The sequence below is a fragment of the Lichenostomus cassidix genome, chromosome 4, assembly GCF_008360975.1.
Source record: "Lichenostomus cassidix isolate B80296 chromosome 4, HeHo_3.0, whole genome shotgun sequence".
Lineage (NCBI taxonomy): Eukaryota > Metazoa > Chordata > Aves > Passeriformes > Meliphagidae > Lichenostomus > Lichenostomus cassidix.
In genome coordinates this window covers 19,567,688-19,591,211 of record NC_139484.1, presented here as the reverse complement: position 1 = coordinate 19,591,211, position 23,524 = coordinate 19,567,688, and the positions used below count along the sequence as shown (strand labels likewise).

The 23,524-nt window shown below is 39.5% G+C and overlaps 1 protein-coding gene across 12 annotated transcripts in view; it reads right to left on the bottom strand.

Annotated features, from left to right (window-relative positions):
• Positions 1–23,524, bottom strand: part of MAPK10 (mitogen-activated protein kinase 10) — a 146,871-nt gene that overhangs the window by 39,403 nt on the left and 83,944 nt on the right. For all 12 annotated transcript variants that reach the window (XM_085058134.1, XM_085058146.1, XM_085058136.1 and 9 more), the window contains 5 exons: positions 14,556–14,685; positions 12,683–12,741; positions 11,569–11,707; positions 10,423–10,588; positions 7,238–7,309 (listed from right to left, as the gene is read on the bottom strand). In XM_085058134.1, the coding sequence (XP_084914260.1) occupies positions 7,238–7,309; positions 10,423–10,588; positions 11,569–11,707; positions 12,683–12,741; positions 14,556–14,685 (566 nt within the window). The remainder of the gene's footprint in view (positions 1–7,237; positions 7,310–10,422; positions 10,589–11,568; positions 11,708–12,682; positions 12,742–14,555; positions 14,686–23,524) is intronic.

The following is a 23,524-nucleotide window of genomic DNA, read 5'->3' as shown; positions in this document are numbered from 1 at the left end:
TAGTAAAATGCCAAGGCAGCTGAGTATGCCTGTCATAAGAGTCAGCTGCTCTCTCAAAATTCTCCTAAAATGGACAGACACCTTGCAGGGCAGGACTCCTTTTTGCCTCCATCTCTGTTTTGAGGACTCCTGCAGGTCTGTACTGATGTCTGCTCTGAAGAACCATTTCTAGACCTTTAATTGAATTTTCAGAATGAAAAATAGAGTAATCTGCACTGGATGCTGTACCTTGTTTTTACAGATTTTCCTGTTATTTCTATGCAATTCAAAAAAGGACACGGTTTATAAAAGTACGTGGTAATTCTTAGTAATACACAGGCAAAGCTATTTTTTTCCACATGATCCAGATACCACAACTACAAAGGCTTCAGACCTGCCAGTGCCAAGGAAAGTCTGTGACGTGTGGCACTCCCAATGACCATTGTGGAGAAGGCTCAAACACTTAAAAAGGATTAAAAGCCTCTCCAAACCACCAAACCCTTATCACCCTCAGTTCTGGCTAAGACATGGCAAACTCCCAGTTTTGTGACATTCCAATCTCCTTGCTGAGACCTTGCTGAGATACTAAAACCCTTCCCTTTGTGCTTGTATTTATTATATGCATGAATTTCAACATGTTTTACCAACTGCTCACTCAGCACAGTATCAGATCAATGCATTAAGATTTCCTGAGAAAGTCTTTTCTTTCCAATTTGAAACATCACTTTCTGCACGATGTTATGAAAACCTTAATATTTCTCAGTAACAGTAATAAGGTTCCTAAGTGTTTGAATAATTGCCTTAGTGACCTCTAATTTGCTTCCTACCTACCACCATGGAATACAGGTACTCTCCTGACAGATGCTATATGGAACCAAAAGGGAATTTCCACCATTTTGCAAGGGTGAGGCTTCAAAACAGCCTATGAATTTCTCTTCTCTTTTAAACTTTCTATGACCCAGTGGGAAGCCTGCACTGGAGCAGGCTCCTGGCAGGACCTGCAGACCTGTGGAGAGAGGAGCCCACACTGGAGCAGGTTTGCTGGCAGGACTTGTGACCCTGGGGGTCCTGGATCAGCCTGTTCTTGAAGGACTGCACCCCATAAAAAGGGACCCCACGCTGGAGCAGTTCGTGAAGAACCACAGCCTGTGGGAAGAACTGACATTGGAAAAGTTCATGAAGGACTCTCTCCTGTAAGAGGGACCCCATGCTGGTGCAGGGAAAGGACTCCTCTGCCTGAGGAGGAAGAAGCAGCAGAAACAACCAGTGAGGAACGAGCTGCAACCCCCATTCCCTGTCTCCCTGCATCACTGGGAGGGTGAGGAGGTAGAGAATCAGCAATAAAATTGAGCTGGGGAAGTAGGGAGAGATGGAGGGAAGGTACTTTAAAGATTTGGTTTACTTCTAATTAACCAACCCTGACTTTGATTGGTAATACACTCAACTAATTTTCTGAAATTGAGTCTGCTTTGCCCTTGCTGGTAATTGGTTTATGTTCTGTCCCTGTCCTGATCTCTATTCATTAATATTTCACTGTATTTTCTCTCCCCTTTCCAGCTGCAGAGGGGAGTGATGGAGTTTGTGCACACCTGGCATTCAGCCAGGGTCAGCTCAACAGTGACAGAGCCTGGCCCACCTGGAAAAAGGCAGAAGGAGGTAGGAATCAAATCCAAACCTGTACTCTCCCCTGAAGGTTGGCTCTTAGATTGCAGTGCCAAACGAGTACTAAAAAATGACTGTTAAATAATGACAGAAAAGGCCATGGGAATCCTGAGCAGCAAGCTCAAGAATGAGTAGAAGCACAAGGGATGACTCATGCCCTTCCCTTTCTCCCATTTTCTTTTGAATATAACTATATTAAAAAGCCATCACAGTAAGAAAGACCTGCAGAGAATCTTGCCAAGGAATGTGAAATACTTCACTGCCTCTAACAGACCATAGCATTTAAAACCTGGTTTGCAGATCCTGCATTTCCTAGCTTCAGGTCCTCTTTTTAGCTTATTTTACATTTTGACTCTGAAGTATCTCTTCCCAGGTCTCAAAGAGTATTCAAGTACACTTGTGTTACATCTTCCAGGAGGAAACCCACAGGTAGTCTCTCTTGCTTCAGTACAAACAAATTAGCAGATCATTTCAGTATACTTGTATGCTTTCATATATGGAATAGGAATCACAGAACATGCTAAGTTGGAAGAGACCCATGAGGATCATCAAGTCCAACCCCTGGCCCTGCTCAGCCCACCCCAGGAACCACACTATGTGCCTGAGAGTATTGTCCAAATGCTTCTTGAACTCTGCCAGGCTGCTGCTGTGACCACGTCCCTGGGGAGCTGTTCCAATGCCCAAATACACTCTGGGTGAAAAAACTTTTCTTGATATCCAACCTAAACCTCCCCTGACTCAGCTTAATATGATCTGGAACATGTTCCAGTTCTTTACTTTGATCCCATCCAAATACCTACATGCTCTTGACAAAAGCCACTTCAGTGCTAATCTCTTTTGCCCACAAGTTCTAAATTCTCTGCTCAGCTGTTCCAGTCTACCTCAGCTCAAATTAATACAGCTACCATCAAGAACAAGCTGACTAATACCACAGAAAATAAAACCCCAAAACATTTGAGACAATCCAATTGTCACAGGTGCCAGAAAAGGTGACTAAAGCTTGCCTGGGTTGACATTCATACAAGGCAGCAGTGGGTGCTGAAAATCTTTAAGGTGAGTGATGGGAAACAAGTAATGGATCATCTTCATTGTAGCACCTGGGATCCACTCCAAGAGCCACACAGATGACAGACAGCATAGGGGTTTCATGCTAAGTGCAAATTACACTCTAAATTGTTGGAGTATGCATATCTGCATTTAAAAAAAAAGAATGGCAACAGCCAAATCATTCTCACATCTACTCTGAGGTCTCTTTGAAACAGACCTCATCTTTATCTGAGCAAACTTTAAGAAAAATCCTGAGTCCAAAACCAAATACCCAGGGAAGAATAACCCAGGTCAACAAAATCCAAACTTAGCCATCAATGCCACCATAGCTAACACACATTTAAGCAGCAGGCTAACTTGAACCAGCTGATGTTACCTGGAAAGCCAGGCCAGTGACACTTAATAGAATATTTTAAATAATCCTGATGCTAGTTGCTAGGGGTTTTAATTTTTATTTTTTTTAAGAAAAAACAAGCCTTAAGAAAATACTACCTGGAACAAGGAAAACAACAGACTGCGCTTAAAAAAAGTGCAAAAGTTTTATTATACTATAATTTAGGAAACACCCAAATATGCTCTCAAAACACTAAAATTACACCCACTTATCAATGCAGATCAAATGCAAAGATAAATTCTGCTAATGAGTGGTGGAAAGGTAGCATCTTTTCCTAAAAGACTTCCTTGATGCAAATTTTTTTCCTAAGGCAATAGAACACTTTCTGTCAGATGTCAGAGAGCATCTCTTAATCCCACCACTCTCAAAGACAGCTGGTGGGCAAAGGAACTGTTGAAAATCTGGCCACAGAAAACATTAACTGCACCTGCTAATGCTGACTTCTCTTCACAATGCCTTTTGGAAGTCCACAATTATGGATTCATAATTATGTAGAAGAAAGTTGGAATTTTTCTCACTTGCTGTTTCAATGGTATTTTCTCTTTTGACTCTCTTAGACTTAAAGCTATTGGCAGTAGGAATTCTCCATATTCACCGTGGAAATTCAGGCCTAGCCAAACTTAGGACACTTGGCTGTTACCATAATATATTTCTATGGCTAAATCACTGTTTTCCCTTTGATCTGCTGAGGGACTCAAACATGAACTTGCTATAGTACCATCCTCTCCATGCCTCCTTCTTTTCAGTCCTGAAAATAAATGCTCTGATTGCTTTATTTTCCCCACTAACTCATGTGTGCTTTTAGGACATCACTGCGGCCTTGGCAGCTCAGAGCTTAATAAATCTGTCCCACCTAAAAGCATTCATTTTAAGTTTTCCCTTCTCTTCAGGTAAAAAAACCAGAAATACATTTCCAATCCTTAAATTGAAATCTTATGAGATTTTGAAGATGTGATTACCTAGAGCTGAACAAGCTTTGGGGAAAGCTCTGGGGTTTTCTAACATATTTCCAATGGCATCCAAGAGTTCAGGCAGTTTTTAGTTGCTCACATTCTTTTTGATTTTACAGAAGTGGGATAAGCATCAAAGAAACACTGAGCAAGAAACTTGTAAGTGGACTACAATAGCTTACTGGAACTTGCCAGGAATATTTTGCTCTGCAAATCCATCTGGTTGAAAGGCGGATTTCTTCTCGGGAGGGTCAGATTTCTGACAAGGAAGTCTCCCTGACAGTATTTTTAAATGTCTGCTTTGGCTGAACAGCAAGGACTGAAGGCACATGCCAGGCAATTTCCACCTGGTACCCTCTGGGACACTGGAGGCTGTTCTTACTTGTCTAAAAATCAGCTGTAGTCTATCCAGATTCCAGAGATTTCTCATAGCAACTTAAGAGAGAGTTTCTTATTTACATAGATGAGATATTCTGAAATTAATCTCCTCCATGGTTTAATTTTCATGAAGACTTTAAAAGCAAAATTTAATTTCAAGTCAGCAGCACCTGAATGTAGTGGTAACTCAGTGAGATGATTTAGGTGAAACTAACTTAAAATATTTTCTTTCCATAAAACTTGGCAGCAGCTGTGAATTTTTTTTCTCAGGTGTATACTGTGCCATACACAAATGTTCCTGCTCCAGACTAGCAATGAGTAAGCTTATATTGATAGCAAGCATACACAGCAGACAGTCTTCTGAATGATTAAAATGAATGGATTTTTTTCATTTCTACAGACTTGCTTCTTTCAGCTAGAAAACACTCTGCTGGAAAGCCTTAAGTAGCCCAAGGGAAGTATGTAATGTCCTTCTGTGAAGTTTACCTGCAGCTGCAACAAATGTTTCTCCAGCTCTTCCTGCACCTGGGAGGGAAACTAGATCTGCTCACCAACACCCATGGAGGGGTGGGAAACCATATGGACCCATATGATACACAAGCCAGTCTTTCCAACACTGACAACTCATTCATGGGGTCAAACTGGTTAACAAATGAGTACTGACTTGGAAATGAATGTACAGATTTTTTTTTTCTTTTTTTCTTCTTTCTTTTTTAATTTTTTTTTTTTTACCTTCCTACTCACCTGAATAAACCCACCATTAAAGCATGGTAGTAATTGTGACATGGCCCACATACAATCTATTTCAGGATATGGGATTTCCAATGATTTAAAAAGTAGGACTATCCCACAATTTACAAAATGTTTGCTGCATTTGTTCAAAAATTCAGTTGTTATTTTCAACTGATATTGAAATGTTAAAAGGTATTTTAAAAATATTTTACTGTTATCCCTAAATAAAACTGTCATAAGATATTGTTTTCACAGCTAGACAGAAATAAAGTAATTCTCATGTTTGACTTTTTTAAAGCTACATTGTTGAAATTATATAGCATTAATTTTATTTCTAGACATGGGAAGAAGAATATATCTCTTAATTTGTTGTTGAAAATGGAGAGCAACCCATTAACCACACTACTACACTTTTACCCTGAAACCATTCCTTGTATGAATTCTAGTTGCTTATCTCTCTGAAAAGATGAAATGGGAATATCCTCAGCATTTACAGCTGAACCTCAATTGTATTATAGACAATTTAGTTTTTCTTTGATTTTTTTTTTAATTTTTTTTTTTTAATTTTAAGAGGGAAAGAGTGCATTGTTTGGAGGAAGCATTATGATGGTGTTTCTGGTGTTACCACTGAAACACAGCATGACAATCACACTGAATTAGAGGCCTTGGGAATGCTGGGAGCTACTCTGCACTCAGGTTACAGCAGAGGATGGGTGTGCAGCCTCTCCCTCATGCTGCAGGGACAGCTCAGCACCTTTAGGGTGGCATCTCAAAGCTACCCACTAACAAAAACCCCACTATTTTTACACCCTGTCATGTTTTGCATCCAATAACTTTCCAGTCCCTCTTCCTACAAGACTGGAAGCCAGTTCAGTGCTGCTGTCTCCCCCTCAGCAAGCAGGAGGTACCTGCTGTCCCTCCATCTCCCTGTCAGTGAAGCAGAACTGCATCTTCCCTGGGCCACCAAGCAGAGCTCAGCTTTCAGAGAAAGTTGACAGAGCTGTGAAAACAGGACAGGCAGGACCCAACTCTGACAAACATGACAGGAATTACTCAAGAGTCAGCAAAAAAATAATTGCTTCCATGGCTATGTGTCTGTGAAAGCTGGGTTTTCTTCACACCAACTGCCAGCGGCTACTGATGCCAGATTTTTATGGTGCCTTTCTGCCAACTAGCTGAAAATAATATGCCTTTTTGTTTCTGAAAGTGAAGAAATGTTATGTCGCCTCATTTTATTCTGATGGGTAAAATACACACTACTTACATTTCCAAGCCATCACAGGCAGGTTGCCTGGCTTAGCCTGTGATAAACAGGAGGCTAAGTAGACACCTCCTCTTTTGTTTTCATTTTCTAATATTGCTTTCACCACCTTGGAAGGGGTAAAAATAATATCACTCAAGACAAGAAGAACAAGATGGGAGGGAAATACAGTTTAGTTGACAACACAGACCTCATGCAAGTAAAGGGAAGTCCATTTTTAAATCAAGAGAATCTGATTTCAGGCCAATTTGGAAAACACAGCAGATAAACAGTTGCCTTAAACTGGGTGAGTCAAATTCTTCATTTTGTTTTAAAGAAAAAAAAAATGTTGTATAGACTCAACACTGAGCCCATACAGCATTGAGATGAATCCAAAACCATGATGCATTAGCAAGCAAAAGATTATGATGTCACCACAAATGTTATGAAGTCAATATTTCCAAAACATAAAAGCAGAAAAACAGATTTACAGGAATGAGATGGGCCAAGTTAGGACTCTTTTCTTTTTTATTAAATTTCCTTTCAAGAATAGTAAATAAAACTATCCAATTTGCCATCATAATGCTTGTTTTCTATATTGCTTATTGAATGACATAAATAGTGTATAAAATGGAATGATTACAGGTTTTAAAGTAACTTAATTGACTGAAATAATTCTGTGCATCTGTTTTTCATTTTCAGTTTTATGTGCTATTTTCATTTAGCCATACCTCTGGGATTCAACTTTTTGCTTCTATCTTTACAGTCCTGGTATAGTCATTTTATGGTAAAAGGGATGGGGTGGAGGAGAGGAACAAATAATAGGTGAAGCTGCAGCAAATGGCACAAGGATACAGTCCCTTCCTGGAAAGAGGATTTTGTGGCGAACCATTTCTCCCATAATGCATCCCACAGACCATATATCCACTAGAACAGCAGAGACAGGGAAGTGAAGAAGGAGGAAAAAAAAGCAAAGTTAACTACGACATTTCACTCCTAAAGGAGGGGAAAAAGAGCAGGTTGATCAGAACAGTACAGTTTGTTTTGTGGTTTTGTTGGGTTCCTTTTTCATGTCTTACCAAAAGCTAAAATAAGTAACTAAATCAATAAAAGCTGTGTCAGTCAACTCAACAGCAGTTAGTAACAACAGTGGAAAAGGTTTAAAATCAACATTTTGGGTAAAGGTCCAGAGCTAGCAAGTAAAGATCAAGTAACAACTGCACAGACCCTTGGTATACACTGAATTTATAGTTAAAAACAACTTTATTTTTTTCCCCTGAAAAAAAAAAAAAGACCCAGATAATGATAATCTGGAGTAAATCCTACTTGCAGGGTTTCTAGGCTTTGTCCTGCAGCACTAAGTCTCTCTGCAGCAGTTGACAAGAGGTTCCAAATGGAACTGCTCTCACGAGTAAAGGCCATACAAATAGCACCCTTAAGGGTTATGTAAAACTCCTCTTTCAGGATTTGTACCTCTGTCCTATCTGTAGGTACCTATCTAGGTGTATCAGTCTATAGTACACACCTGGAGGGTGTAACCTGAGTGGACTCTGTTTTGTACTGAGTAGATACTCAAAATAAATGCTAAAATAAAAGCTCCACAGGACAAGCATCAGCAAGACTAAGAGCATTTCCTATTCCCAATCCTGGCCTTGGCTTTTAGATGCAATATGCATAGTTACTTTAGCTGCCTGACTTGGATGGGAGGATTTTGCCCTATAAGTCTTACAAGAAAAAAGGCTGGATAGGTAGTGACACAATACACACAGAAAAAAAACCCTCTGTATTCTATGTGAAGAGGAAAAAACTGCTTTGAAATGCTTTAAAAAACTGTGTTGTTTCTGAGCTTGAAATCCTCACTTTCTGGTCATGTTTGACCTACACAACCAGATTTCTCCTCTTTTTCTTCCCCTTTCTTAACCTTCAAAAGCAATCCAAAACAAACCAAAGAAACAAACAACCAACCAACTAATTTCTCGGTAAAACAAAATAAAGGTGAAATGTTCCATTTGGGAAAAAGAGGGTACAGGTATCAGGGGCATGGGACAGCAAAAGCATGCCTGAGGCAGTGGCAGAGTTTTCTTCATAGTGACAGTTTTGGGACCTTCCACAGAAGTGCAGCAAACTGGTGATAATTATGCATCTTTAGCCAACCAAGTGCAGAAAGAAAATGAAAGCAGTGAACAGTCCTTATAACAGGCAGTGTGAGTAGTCAGAGGGGGAAAAAGTAGAGGAGCTTCAGTAATGTGGCAGCACAGGCCAGAGCAGGGAAGCAAAGAGCAACCCTTTCTGTTGACTTCCTTGGGAATTGGATCAGAGCCTCCAAGCAGACAGGCTCATCCCACAGCTGACCTTCATTTGCAAATAGTGTTTTCTTTCTCTCCTAATTTTATTTTGGCTTGGTCCAAGTAAGACAAGAACATTCATCTTAAGCCAGATTCATTGCCCAGGGAAGTCAAAGGAAGTCTCTATGCTAACTTCAATGGGCATTTGATCAGGACCCTTGGATGTGGCAAACATTAGAACCTTCCCAGCTGTGTACTTCATCACAAAAGTGTATCGAACTTTTTCTTGGTGCAGTTTTAATCATGTGAAAAGCAAATGCTCTCTCTGTCCTTTCACAGACAATAACAACAACAATAATGGTAATCATCTACTAAATGTCTAGAGGGGAAAAAAAACCAACAAAAAAATTCATTTGACAATAGAAGGAAATCTGGATATTGACTAAGGAACTATCTAAAGTGTGCTAGTTCAAATTTCTAATGGCACTTAGGAAAAATTCAAACAAAATACTTTAAGGAATATTATTCCTTTTTTCAGAAATTATACTCTCTGCTTAGATTCTGCTTAGTAATTCTCTACTTTTTAGACTTTTGTATCAAAAATTATACTCTAAATTCATAAGCATTGCAAATAATTCATACAGGGACTTGCTAATTTCAGAAGAGGTTGTGTAATTATGCTTTTAGTAGTGCTGAAGTCATGGAATTAACTCCCAAAATCAGTTTCACTGCCCTTTACAGGATGCAGTTGGCTGTTAGTAAAAGTTTTCCTGCAGGTTCGCTAACCTCCTCAACATAAATTAAGCAGGACACTTTTTAATAAATTCCTGGTGTTGACATTTGCTGTATTTGCCATCGAAAAGTCTCCTTGTCAAACAGACAAGTGATACCTTTGACAGTAGAATCTGAGTCATAGGATATCTCCTCCTTTCCTGCTGGGTCTACGTGGCACTCGGATGAAATTCTCAGTTTTGTTACAAAATGAGAACAACATAAAAAGTTTTCCCTTCATCTTCTGCAAAGTTTGAGGTCTTCCTTACCCACTTGTCTATAGCAAGCCCCCCACCTGCTTTTCATAATCTTTCCAGTAACTAACATCTCTCACAGACTATTCAGAGCAATATCCTATTTACTTCTAGGGAGATTACATACAAATTATATGCTTTTTTTTTTTTTTTTTAAGCTTCAGCTTTTTCCTCTTCTCTGCAACTCTATTTTCCATTAAGAAAAAAGAAGACTCAAACTGAAAAATTTGTACCCAGGTCTTGATGACAGGAAACCTGTCAGCAAAACCTGGGACTTTTGTTAAAACTATTATGAAGAAGGAGTGAATTCCTGAAATTCAGATCTAGCTCTGGATTTAGAGGGCTAGGATTTGCTATTTCAGCTTGTACTTCTTCTTGTTCCATCCAAGAATTCAGACATCCAGACTCAAATTTAGAACACATCACTCATTCAGCAATTCCAGTGGTTCCCACATTGTTTCACAGCCACAGAAGACTAAGATATTCTGGTCAAAACGAGCTGTTTTTCTAACTTCAACCATAACTAAGAGCCAGTTTCTTATCACTCTGCAATCCCACACTGATAAATTCCCAAATACATACAGCAGCTGCAGTTCCCAAGAGTGAGGAACTGCTCTAATTCAAGATGTCACTTCCCATTACGTTTCCTCTCCCTCCACCAGGTCTCCCTCTCAGGTGGAAGCAGACCTTGCCCCTGAGGTCACACCGTGCAGAGACACTGCCGTCCTACCGTTCTCCTTGTAGCCCATTCCCAGGATGACCTCTGGTGCTCTGTAGTAACGTGTCACCACATAGGGGGTCATCATGAAGCTAGTGCCTGCAGTCCTGGCCAGTCCAAAATCCAGGATCTTCAATGTGCAGTCAGATTTTACTACAATATTACTTGGTTTTAAATCCTGCAAAAGACAGTAAAAAGACACACGTGACTGTCCTTTATAAAGCCAGGCACAGCTGTGATAGAGACAGATCCTTAGGTCACCCTTCAAAATACACTTTCACTCTTCTGAGTGAAAGAAGAGTGTTATTAGCAGGAATTTTTGTAAATACACAGCAAAACCTTGATATTGTTTCTCTAGCAAGCTGTTCTGGAAGTTGGTCTACCTCAGCATACTGTGGGGCTTTACCTGGATAGCAAGAGCCTACTGGTTTTAAATTAATTGCATTTAGCAGATCAAGAAACCAGGATTAGTATCAGAGTACAATTTTGATTAGATTATTTTCTTTTAATGCTGTGAGCCTGATTCCAGCTGGATGTGTGGAGATACTTTCAGGATTCATTTATAATAATTCAACTCATCCTTTGCTGGATGATTGTCTGGAAGCCAAATCTATCACCCTTTGCTAAACACATGACATGCCAAGCAAGGAGACTTTTGTAGAGCAACATTCACTCCATAACCCATTTTATCAGCCTCTTTTCTTTAAGGAAGCATTTTTTGATTTTTGATTTTTTCATGAGGAAATCCCAAAATAGAAAAAGAACTTTTTGACAAAGATGCTAACTCAGGGTATTTTTCAATCCATTGAGAATTCCCTCTTGCTCACAGTGATATGAACTCATTCCCTCTACTATCAACTATCACACATCCCCAGCCAGGTACCACATCCTTTCCAGGGACAGCACTGATGCGGAAAAGCAAAATCAGAGGATGCATTTAATATAGACTCAGCAGTCTTTCCATTTGTTTCAGCATATGTAAATGATGGCAAATGACAACTCTATATCCCCTGATCTTTGACTGTGGCTCTTATATTTTTATTCATTGTACTGGGAGACAGGGCTTTGATCTACACTACACGAGAGAGTCGAATGGTATGTAAACTCTTCATGATAATTTCATATGCTGCCTTAAGGTTTAAACCAAAGGGCCCTTACCCTGTGAATAATTCCTGCAGAGTGAAGATGCTTGATTCCACAGAGCATTTGGTACAGTAGGTAAGACATTCGCTCATGGTCTAGCTCCATCTGAATGACCTGGCACAGGTTGGCATCCATTAACTCCATTACCAGGTAGCTGAATGGAAAAGTAAAGTCACAGGGTTACTTTCTGTGTTGAAGGCAAATCACAGCCTCATCTCAAATAAGTAACAATGCCTTTTCTTGCTTCAAAATTCACTTTATTCCTGATGACTGGGTGTAACATAGCTGGAGATTGAGCCCACTAACAACAGCCCCATGGTGGTGCTTGTATCTCACTGCAGACACCACTCTTTTAGCATCCCAGGCAAACTGGTGGATTATTTGCCCTTTTCTTCATGCATTCCCCATGACAGAGACTATATCCTACATGGGCAATCAGACAGAACACAGAAATGTGCAAAAACCAAAAGACCCTCAAGCAGCAAATGATGTAACTGCTTGGCCTTCGACTATTGCGAGGATGGCTACCACAGTGCACATAGAAATCTGAGATAAACAGAGGTGTCTGAGAGGGTAAAATTTGCATTCTCATGCAAAATGCCTCCAAAAATTCTCCTAAGATTGCATGATTTCACAAAATTCTCATTACAACTAATTGGTTACTACTAGTGTCAGACTACAGAAAAGGAACACATTTCCATGCAATGTATATAGAACATGGGAGAGAAAGGAAGATAAAATGAGAACAACTACACAAAAACCAGAATACTTAAAATTTCATTCACAGCAGGTTTATAGTAGGCACAGTAGTGGTTGTGCAATAAGGCAAGGTTTCAACAGAGATGCTGGTTGTCTTCCATACCTACTCTTTGTTCCCCAGGCAAACACCTTTACACAGTCAAATGTCATATCACAACAACAAATACGAAACCTGATACTTTTCACCTTAAATTGTCAAAAGAGCTCTCAATATGGGAATTCAGAATATTTTTCTACCCACTAGGCTCACATGATCTTTTTTGGAAAGGGTTATAACCTTTGTATTTTGCTGAGTTACTGCATTCAAGGTACAACATAAAGCCCCACACATCCCTAAAGATTTAGCTTAATTACCACCCCTGTTACTTACACATCCTGGAACTCCTCCAGAGATTTCTGTGGTGTGAAAACATTTAATAAACTGATAATCTGAAAGGCAAAGTAAGACAAAAGAATAAAGAGAAGTGATATACATAATCAGTTGAACCCATTTTGAAGTCTATTAAAGGATAAACTGTTTTTTCACTGCTCAATTTATATTAACACTTCTCACTTAATGAATCAGTAAAAAATCGGCAACATTCAAAATAAAACACCACATATCTCTCACATTTCTTCTAGGTACACTTGAAATGGTCTGAAAGGACAACCAGTGACTAGCCAAAGTGCTAAGGGTGAGACACTCCTCTGAAGTTGCAGGTTCAAATACCAACTTCAGTTCAATCAAGCAAAGCAGTCCTTGTGCTACAGCCAGAATTTTCCTACTAATGAGTGCTAATCTGAGGGGACAAATAATCCAGGACCATTTTATTAAACAGTAGTCCTTCCTTCTCTTTGACATGGGCTCTGTTCCTTTGATATATACATGTGCTGACTGACACAAATTCCATCATGAGAGGTACCACTTTTCAGTAGAAGCACTTTAAAACAGAGCCACCCTGAGCAAAGACATCTTGCATACTGCAGCTCCTTTTTTCCTTTCACTTGTTTAGTTTGCAGTTTTGTTTGCTTGATTTTAAATGGGCTGGGCTGTTGGAAGACACAGGTAGGAATGTTTGAAGCAGAATAGAGGAAACAATGGGACCTCAGAGATCTGTATTTCCCAGGCTTTCCCACTGTGCAGGAGTAACAGAGATAGACAAAATCAGCACTGCTGCCATGAAGGCAACATCTGAATGTCTGTCTTCTCACTTTCATCACCTCTTTAGGTTTTTTAATAGAAATGGTTCCATATTCTTTCTCTCTACTCCACATATTCTGACTGAATCGTACCTGCAATGTGGTGCTGTTAGCAGCTCTCATGCAGCATGTTTAAAGTTATGTATTTAAAATTTGTGCCGCTCCTGCTGCCCTCTGCTCTTTCCAGTCCATTAAAACACTGTAGTGAGAATGCATCATCCTCCTGCCTACAGGGAGAACTCCTTGCTCATCTCTGCATTTTCAAATCCCCATGCATTGGTCAGGCTGAGCATAGCTTCCATCAAGTCAACAGGGAAGAGACAGGAACACTTCTGATCAACACAGTGGGAAATGTGAGGATAAACCACTGCTCAGAAGTAAGGCAGAGGACACTGTAGTGTCAAGTCCTGCCATTTGCCATTTTAGGGTCAGTTATTTCTCTTTCCACAGGAATTTGTGATTGAGAACATGTGTAAAATCTCACCTTACATCACATTTTGCAAGCTCATTTATGCTTTGCATAAGGAGAAAGAGTCATTGCAAGATCTCAGGGAAGGGTACACACTACAAAATTAAAAACTCACTCCTAATGAAAAGGAAGGGACACATAGATATGGCAGCAGGAAATCGAGGAACTGAAGGAAAATGAAATCTCTGGGATATCCCTTGACAATGCAATGTGGCAATCCTACATATTTCACTAAAAAAGGCAAGTTTATACAGTGTCAAGCAGATAGTTCTAACAGATAATGGTTTAAATTAACATATAACCCTAGAATAATACTTGCTGCAGCGTAGGAATATTTTCATTCATTATGAGTACTAAATGATGTACAAAAATGGTGCAAGAAGCAGGAAAGTCTAGAACAATCCCCATTTGGCACAGCCTTTAAATAAGCACTAGAAAGACCCTCAGTCTCTCCTGTGGGCATATAGTACCAGACAGAGATTAGCCCTTGAGCATAATTTACTTCTAATTTATCCCACTTAGAAAAGGAATCCAATAAAACTATTTTCTTTCTATCAAAGCAATGCACATACCATTTCTCCTGCTGAAAACTTACATTTTTATGATTCACACACTTCATGAGGACCAGCTCCCTATAAGCTCTCTTGGCATGAGTTTGGTTCTGAAATGGTCTGCTGAGCTTCTTAATGGCCACGTTTCTGTCAAGGACAGCATCATATGCAGCACTGCAGTGAACACAAACACAGGGGTTATGCATCTTAGAGGGTATCCAGCATTTCTCATGGCAAATTCCTGAGCTTCAAGTCTACCATTTCCTTTTTTTTCCACTGAAAAAATACTGGGACAAAAGAAGGAGAGAGTTTCTAGTAAGAAAAAGTAAGAGATCAAAAGGAAACATGTAGCACTGCATTGGCAGAAGACAGCAGGCACCACTGTTTCTGAACTCCAAATCCGTTGGAAATTAACACCTATTTTTAAGGGTTAAAAGGGGGGAAGGATTAAGTAACTTCAAATAAAAATTCAATAAAAACTGGATGAGACAAAGGTTATTTCATAAAACAAATCTCTGTACATGGCTACATCAGAAAAATCTTTTGCTTTTTCTGTCACAATTAAGAACACCTTCGCCACTTGGTTCAATGAACAAGTGCCCACTTATCCAAAATGAAGTTTGTATTTTCATTAAGATATTTCTAATAGAATCAAGTTATTTAGTCTTTCTTTGAGACCATATCATCCAATTCCAATGACATACCTAGAAACAGAACCATTTCACAAGGTTTTTTTGCTGATTCCTGATAATGAAAATATTTGCTACATATGCATATTTACAACTTTTGAAAATGAAGGAATATACTGTTGTTTGCAAAGTGGACTTTTAAAGCTGGGCTCTTAAAATTCTCCTTAAACTTTTACATGTTTTGTACAGCCATCAGTTATTTTTATAACTGTTATCTCCTTTGTATTTGAAACACTTATTTTGGTGGTTCAAATCTGACTACATAAATTCTGACTTCCAAATTCCACAAAGCACACTAAGTCCTAGAAACACTCCCAAATGGACAGCATTTTTCTAATTTTCTAATTCTTCCTAATTTTTCCTTTTACCAAGAATGAGGAAAGACATGACACAAGTTTTCTGCTAGTCCATGAAAAGCAACAGTGTATTTCCAAAGAGATAAATAAACCAAACCACTCATTGTTCTAAAAATTGCTTTCTTAAGTATCTGCTGGGAGGACTAAAGAAGATAGAGCCAGACTCTTCCAGCGGTCCTGAGCAGTCTGCTCTAGTTGACTCTGCTTTGAACAGGTGGGTTGGACCAGGTGCTCTCCAACATCACCCATTCTATCACTTGGTAATGATTCTTCATTCTCCTATTTGTGAATAAGATATATAACTTTCATCACCCAGCTGATACCATGCTAGTCATGCATAAACAAAGATACTGCACAGTTAAACCATACAAGCCAAAGCTCAGGTGACAAAGCTGCCAAAGCTCAGGTGACAAAGCTATCAAAGATCCAGCCTGACTTGATTTCTCTCTGGCCACAGAATTTCACTCAACTAAACCTTGCGTTAGGAGGAGCATGATGTGTGATTTACAGCCTAATAGGCTGCAGCAGAAAGCAAACCTCCTGTAGCAGCTGTCAGAAAGCTGTCAGTATCTCATTATGATTTAGTTCAGCCACAACAGGACATCATGAAGGCCACAACAAAATACTCCTTAATTCCATTAAGAAAGTGTTGAACTAATAAAATGCAAATCCCAAGGATTCAAAAAAATAGGATCTTTCAGCAGTTAAATATTTTGTCCCTATTGTTCATGGACATATATTGCAAATATAATTCATCAGACAAATCTCTCAGCTAATCCATATTACCTGATCACCCAACTTCTTTTAAGATGAAAAGCCTACAGAAGACTCATCCGAGCTATGTGAGAGTACTGTGAATAATTTAAATAATATTTTCTTATATTTTAATCTCATTAGATACATCATAATATTAATGAATAGGAGTTAGAAAACACCAAAAGTTTGTCTGGGCAAAGATTTTCTTCAGTTTCTGATCTCTGTTCACTCTTCTGAATTTTCTCTCTCTGTCAAAGCAACAAACAAAAGCATCAATCTAAAATCAGAAAATGAAAGGCTTCTTAAATGCTTGGCTTTTTACTATGAATTCCAAGTCCTTTGCATACCACGGAGGAACTAAAGTAATTGTTTGTTGAGGGATATTTACTTTGAGACACAAGGACCTTGACTGCAGCTTTATCATGGTCTTCTATCAAATGGAAAGTGTCCAACTCCTTGAAGAAGTCCATCTCTAAATTCATTGCACTGGGTAAATTCATAGCTCTGATGGTTTTTTTCCTCTGTTCACCAGAGAGAAGTTTTGTTTACAGACAGCCAGCTCTGCATTTTACTGCAGTGAAGTTACAGATACCACATGTAGGTGCTCTCTCTGGTGCTACACAAAATCCTTACCTTGGAACACCAAGGTCAGTATTGATGATAAGCCTTCCTAAGACAAACTGCAGGCACTGGCAGAAGAGTGGCTGTATAAACAGGTGGCTCAAAGGAGCAGAAGTGAGAGAGAGAGAGTAATGAGTGTCTGCAAACTGTGATGAAAAGGCTGAGTGTGAAAGTCACTCTAGATCTCAAATAAGAGACTGGACTTGCATCTAAAAGAGTTTCTCTGGAAAATCTATCATAAGACCTCTTGCTCAACTGTAAGTTTATTTTTTAAATGTTTACAGCTTCCTGTTTTTATAGCAAAGACTCTAAATTTCCCCTGGTCTTGTAATAAAATGATAGCTTTACTGCAACATGAGCTCAGAAAAAATCCCCAAAGTTTACTACCATGTCTCTGGCAGTTGTACAGACAGAAAAGGCAGTAAATAAACTCTTTCCCTATAAATCCTGTTTACAGCTAGTTTGACATTGTAAATGTTAGTATTAAAAATGCCTTTTAAAACGGTGAATAATTTGAAACAAAACTATTTAGCAGAGATAAAAAACTTTAGCGAATATAAATTCATGACTACCAAGAGATATATGTAATTACAGATATTTAAGAAGACTATTTGCTGACTTTGGCAGGAAAAAAATTCTAGTCAGATTTACACAAACCCAGGTCATCATTTACCACTAATATCTATGCGAGCTCAGACTGTAATGACCAATGAGCAATGCCCTGTTTCCATGCACTTAAAGGACCAGACGTTCATTTATACACCTATTTCAAAAAGCAAAGAAAGGCATTCTAGTTTCATGCCCAAGTTTCTATTTCAATAGTCACTTACCAAGTAAATACTTAAAATTATTCCTCCCATCTTTTTCATCAACAGTGAAACTTAGCATTTATCAATTCCATTATAGTCCACCCCAAAATAGACTGTCAAACCCACAGAAAATGTGTCTTTTTTAAAGTCAACTCATGGAGATGGGGTCTTAGGATAATAAAGGACAGATTTTGGTAATCTTCAGAGTTAAGATTCTTTGAATGGGGTACACACACTCCTTTTTTTAAGGTGCTTACCCTATCTCAAGCCACTACATCATGGAAGTACTGTTATTAGCTCTCAGAGGAGAGAGCTGAAGCCCACAAAAGGAAAGGAATCTCCCAGCCTCCATCTTCCAGGGAAGGCTGTGAAACGGAGACTCTGGGCAATCTCAGCAAACAGCTTTTTACATTAAGGAAGCCTCTTCCCTGAATGTTGTAGAAATCCACTGGAAAATAACCATTCCCCTTCCCTATTTCTATATATACATATTGTGACAAATACAGTGGCAACATTTTTCTGAACAGCTACTTAATATTACACCTGCTTTCTAAAGTGACAAACGTTGGTCATCTTTGCCTTCCTCCAGAAAGACTCCAGTTAAATTCTGTTTATTACAAATCCCTGCTATTTAGATCTGCAATACTTTATCCTTCTAGCTAAGCTAGTTTTGTCACTGACGTTTGCATTTTGCCTTATGTCCTTCATCCCAGCAAGGGGGAAGAAAGCTGAGGCTGATTTTGTTAAACAAAGACACTGATCTGTGTAGTTGAAACACCCTGATTATTTAGTGGTGAGATCTCCATCAGTGGAGAGAACTGGTAACACTGAAAATCACATTTAACAGCAATGCTAAGGATGGCTCATCCTCAACCACCAATCACCACCAACATATGGAGAGGAACACCTTCTATATCTATATCTAGTCTATCTATATCTATATCTATCTATATCTCTCTCTCTCTCTCTCTCTATATATATATATAGATGCTCAGATACACATCTAAATATACACCCACAAAGAGATAAAAAGAAAGCATAGATGGATGCATATATAAATCATTTTCACAGCAATTTCTCTGTCTTCAAAGTCCTTGGTTTCAGATAACTATCACTATTGCAGTTTCTGAAGAAGTAATTTTTAGGAACAACAAGAGCCAAATCTTTGTTCCTGTATCTAGCAAAATTTCTGTAAAAGTGGTTTATGAAATTTTAATCATATAATATTTAAGTGCTTTACCTTCTCTCTGCTTATGGTCCCCTTTCAGCCAAATACTCTAACAAAAAAGAGTGAAAAATTATTTTGCTTTAAGCAAACTTTTTAAAGTGTGCTCTGGTAGGGTTTTTCTGGCAGGTTTTGTTTGCTCCTTACATTGCCCTTATGTATCAGTCCAAATTTTAGAATGAAATTAGACTTTCGCATTCTTAACTTTTATCTCCTCTTGATGTAAAACTTCTGAGTTTCTAAAGGCAGACATTCATACAAACAGTGCATATTCCTCTCTTCAATAATTACATTAAAAACATAAAAAAATATTTTTAGAGTGAAAACTTCTCTTCAGAAAGTATATTTAAATATAATGAATGCTTTCCATGAAAATGGTGTAAAGGAAAATAATTCCATACATACACCAGCTTGCTCTGAGCCGTTCAAGTCTAAGGTCACTGTAACAAAGAGCCTTTCAATGTCTTTATTAGGTTTGGAATCAACCCTTGGTGCTGAAAATCCAAAAAAGATCCAATATGACTAAACTGAAGAGTTGCAGACCTGTTGTCAGGAATGGCTGCTATACACTCTGGATGAGCTCTATTTCCCCTCAAAATGCAGAGAAATTGACACAATATTCAGAGCTGATGCTAAAGAAAACCAATACAGCTTCATAATGGATGACTGCTGCACTTTTCTTCTTGTCATTTATGGTTCAGAGTTTTTGTGTGTGTGTGCGTGTGTGTGTGTGTGTGTGTGTGTGTGTGTGTGTTTCCATCAGCTCATAGATTATAGCAAGCCACTGGAAACAGCTAGATTAGAAAATACAATCAAGCTGCCTCCCCAGCTGCAACACAACTCATCATTTTTTTACTATCCCCAGGCTATAGTTTCACAGAATAAACAAATCAGTTGCCAAGACTTTCCATGAGCTTCCTCATCACTGCAGAGATTCCTGATTTGGCTCAAAACATTCCTTCCTGCACTGCCCAGCAACAAGTGATCCATTATCCTGTGCTGGAATGAAGTAACATGAGAGAGGACTGAAGTGCCTGAATTGTTTGGGATTATCATCTCAGTCCTTGAATGAAAATTCAGCATTTCTGTCAAGATTAGTAGTAAATTCTGCAGCTCTTAAACTTCAAAGATGTGCCATTAAAATGGAAGGATTTTAAGACAAAAGTTCAAAATGTGTGGCTCTATTTTTACGTTTCAGCATTTTATCAAGAAAGGTGGCTGGTGTCACCAGACCAGAGCAGAGGGGCAGAATCCCCTCCCTCACCTGCTGGCCATGCTGCTTTGGATGTGTTTGGCTTTCTGGGCTGCGAGTGCACATGGCTGGGTCATGTCCAGCCTCTCACCCATCCATCAGCACCCCCAAGTCCTTCTGGACAGGGCTGCTCTCCATCTCTCCATCCCCCAGCCTGCATCAATACCAGGGGCTGACTTCACCCAGGTGCAGCACCTTGCACTTGGTCTTGTTAAACCTCATAAGCCTGAAAATGTGCTGCAGGTGCACTTGATCCCTTTGTCTGTCATTAATGAAGACATTAATTAACCCTGGCCCCAACACAGATTTCTGAGAGACACCACTTGTCACTGCCGTCCACCAGGACTCTGAGCTGTTGACCAGGACTCTCGGGATGCAAGTGTCCTCCCATCAAATCTAGCTCTTGCCACTTTAGAGAGAAGGGTGCTATGGAGGACTATTTCAAAGGCTTTACAGAAGTCCAGATAAATGATATGTGAAACACTTCCCTTGCCCCCTGATGGAGTCACCCCATCACAGAAGGCCACTGGGTTGGTCAGGCAAGGACTTGCCTTTGGTGAAGCTGTGCTGACTTTCCTGAATCACCTCCCTGTCCTTTAGCACAGCTTCCAGGAGGATCTGTTCCATGATCTTCCAAGACACAGAGGTGAGGCTGACAAGTCAGTATTCCTGGGGAGTGTCCCCTGCTCCTCCTGTCTACCCTTTTAAAAGAGGAGTACAAAGTTTCCCTTTTTCCAGTCACCTGGGACTTCTCTTGTCTGCCATGGTATTTCAAATATCATGGAGAGTGGTTTGGCAACTACATCAGCCAATTCCCTCAGGACTCTGGGATGCCTCTCATCAGGTCCCACAGACACATGTACATTCTGGTTCCTCAGTGGCCATGAGCCTGAACTTTATTTACAGTGAGAGGGACTTTGCCACCCCAGTCCCTATCCTCCTGTCCCTCCCCCAGAGAGGTGTGGGAAGAGAGGTTGCCATTGAAGAGAGAGGCAAGAAGTTGTTGAGTAGCTCAGCATTTTCCACTCTGGTAGGGCTGTCTATTAAGCTCAGAAGCTTACATGCAAACACAAAGTCCAAGCTTGCAACTCATCCAGTCCCTTTACTGCCACCCATAAAGGATTAAATAGTGTCATTGTCATACCCATAACATGTTAACCCATAACCCACAACCCAGTCAAATTTTGAAGCTGTATTGCTCATTCTGTTTCAAGTACTATAGTCATTGCCTAAAATGTCAAAGCCAAGCAGCCCTTCATGGCAAAGATAAACTGGGAAGCAGAATTCATTCATATTTCTAAGGACAACTACATCTGACAACTTTTCTGTGAAATCTATTTCACAATTCAGTCGTGCTGAGACAGGTCTTATCTGCCAAACTTTCAAATGGGGGGTCTGAAGGAAGGTGTTTGAGCCATCACATATAAGACAATGTAAAAGAAATTGCAGAGATAAAAAAGGCTGGAACATCCACTTTTAGTAAACATATTTACAATAAAAGTTAGTTATCTTTCTAATTACATGAGCTGGTGATGCCCTAAAAACAACTATTTTGTAACCCACCAATCATTTGTGTATACTGATGCAAGATAAAACTCTTCCCATAGTCATTGTCACTCACAAAGACAGTGCAGGGATACAGTGGGAAAGGCAAAGTGGAAGCAGCTATACAGTTCACACATTGCCTGGCACACCACTCCACAGGCCCTGGTTCAGTTTGCCAGGAGATTAAAATATTCATGAGGATGATGAGTATGAAGCATGTTTACATACTTCTCATCTGCATGTGCTCTGCTAATTCTTTATACTTGGCTCTGAAAGCCACTCGGCTGTTTAATATTTTTTTCTGAACAGGGCTGTAAAATCAGTACTTTCTGGCCCTGCATGTCTCTTGTCACTAACTCACTACACAGTCTGCTAGCTGCCAGTACCTTTTGTCAGCTTCCAGCCTAGGAAGTTCAACCTGGGCAGTGAAAGGAGCCAAGTTTCTTTCCCATTCTGCTTTAAAAGGGCTCTAGACCAATATGCTTTCTCTTACACGTGATGCATATAAGAGATTACAATCTCGTGGTTTCTAGAGTATGCTACACTGCTCACTCTTTGTATGCTCAAGGATTTACCAAAGCCACAGCAAGGTAGAAGACTGAAAAATAGACCAGAGCTGGGGGTGCCTATCAATATTCAGTGCAATGCATGGGCGAAAGAAGCTTAAGTGTGATTTGCAGCTAAACCATATTAACTAGATGTTTGCCCAACATCTGGAGAATGGGTATAAGACATCCAGTTTGACAAAGAGATCTCACATTCACCTCTCTAAACTCAGCAGAGAATATAAACTTTGGACAGTTTTCAAGTCTGTTAATCATCAAAGCCAGAAAAAGTCCAGTTTACCTGTTGAACAGCAATTTACAAGACATGGGAAATGGTGGCACCAAGGCAGAGTCTGTACACCTGGCAGAAGCTGAGTACCTACCACATCCAAACTGTCAGTCACATGATAAACCTGCTATTTTTTGGATCTACAAACTAGAATAGAAACCTGCTACTATCTTCCATAACCCCCTCACAACCATAATTTAAGAGACATGCTGGCTTGCCTGACAAACAGAACAAAAGCTGTCACTTTGCTGAATAAGAAACTCCATTTCACAACGTTTCTCGCTGCGTTTCTCAAATGATTAAAAACTAAAATTCAGCCATGGAATAAAAGCATACTGTTAGAAAGCCTTCGCCTACAATGTAATAATCATGGGAGAAAGAAAAGTAAATAGTTTAACCCTTAAAGGCTACTCAGATTCTGGTTTCCCTGAACCAACACTGCTATCTCTACAAGGCTGTTCTAACAAACAGAATCAGCATGTTTTACCTACTGCATAACAAGCCAGTGTCTCTTTTCAACAGGAACAAAATAAAAAATCTCACGTTTTTGAGTTGCCCTGTTAGACCAGAAATTTCAGGATGTAGATTTGTAGACAGATTTTTAAAACACAGTATTTGTCTGAAACAGAAATTCTATCCCGTTCTGTGGGGACATGGTGAATTAGTGACCCCAGAAATACAAAACCTATTTTTTATTTGTAAATGGGTGCCAGCCAATTCTGGATGAAGAAGTGACACCATGAATCTAGAAAATAATAAAAAAGGAGAAAAGATAAAGAAAAGACTGAAAAAACACCAAACAGATGAAAACAAACAACCCCCCCCCCAAAAATAACACCTACAAACAAACAAACCAACCAACCAACCAACCCACCCCTTGATGTCCTACTTGCCACTTGCAAAGGGACTCCTATCTTTGAGCCTTC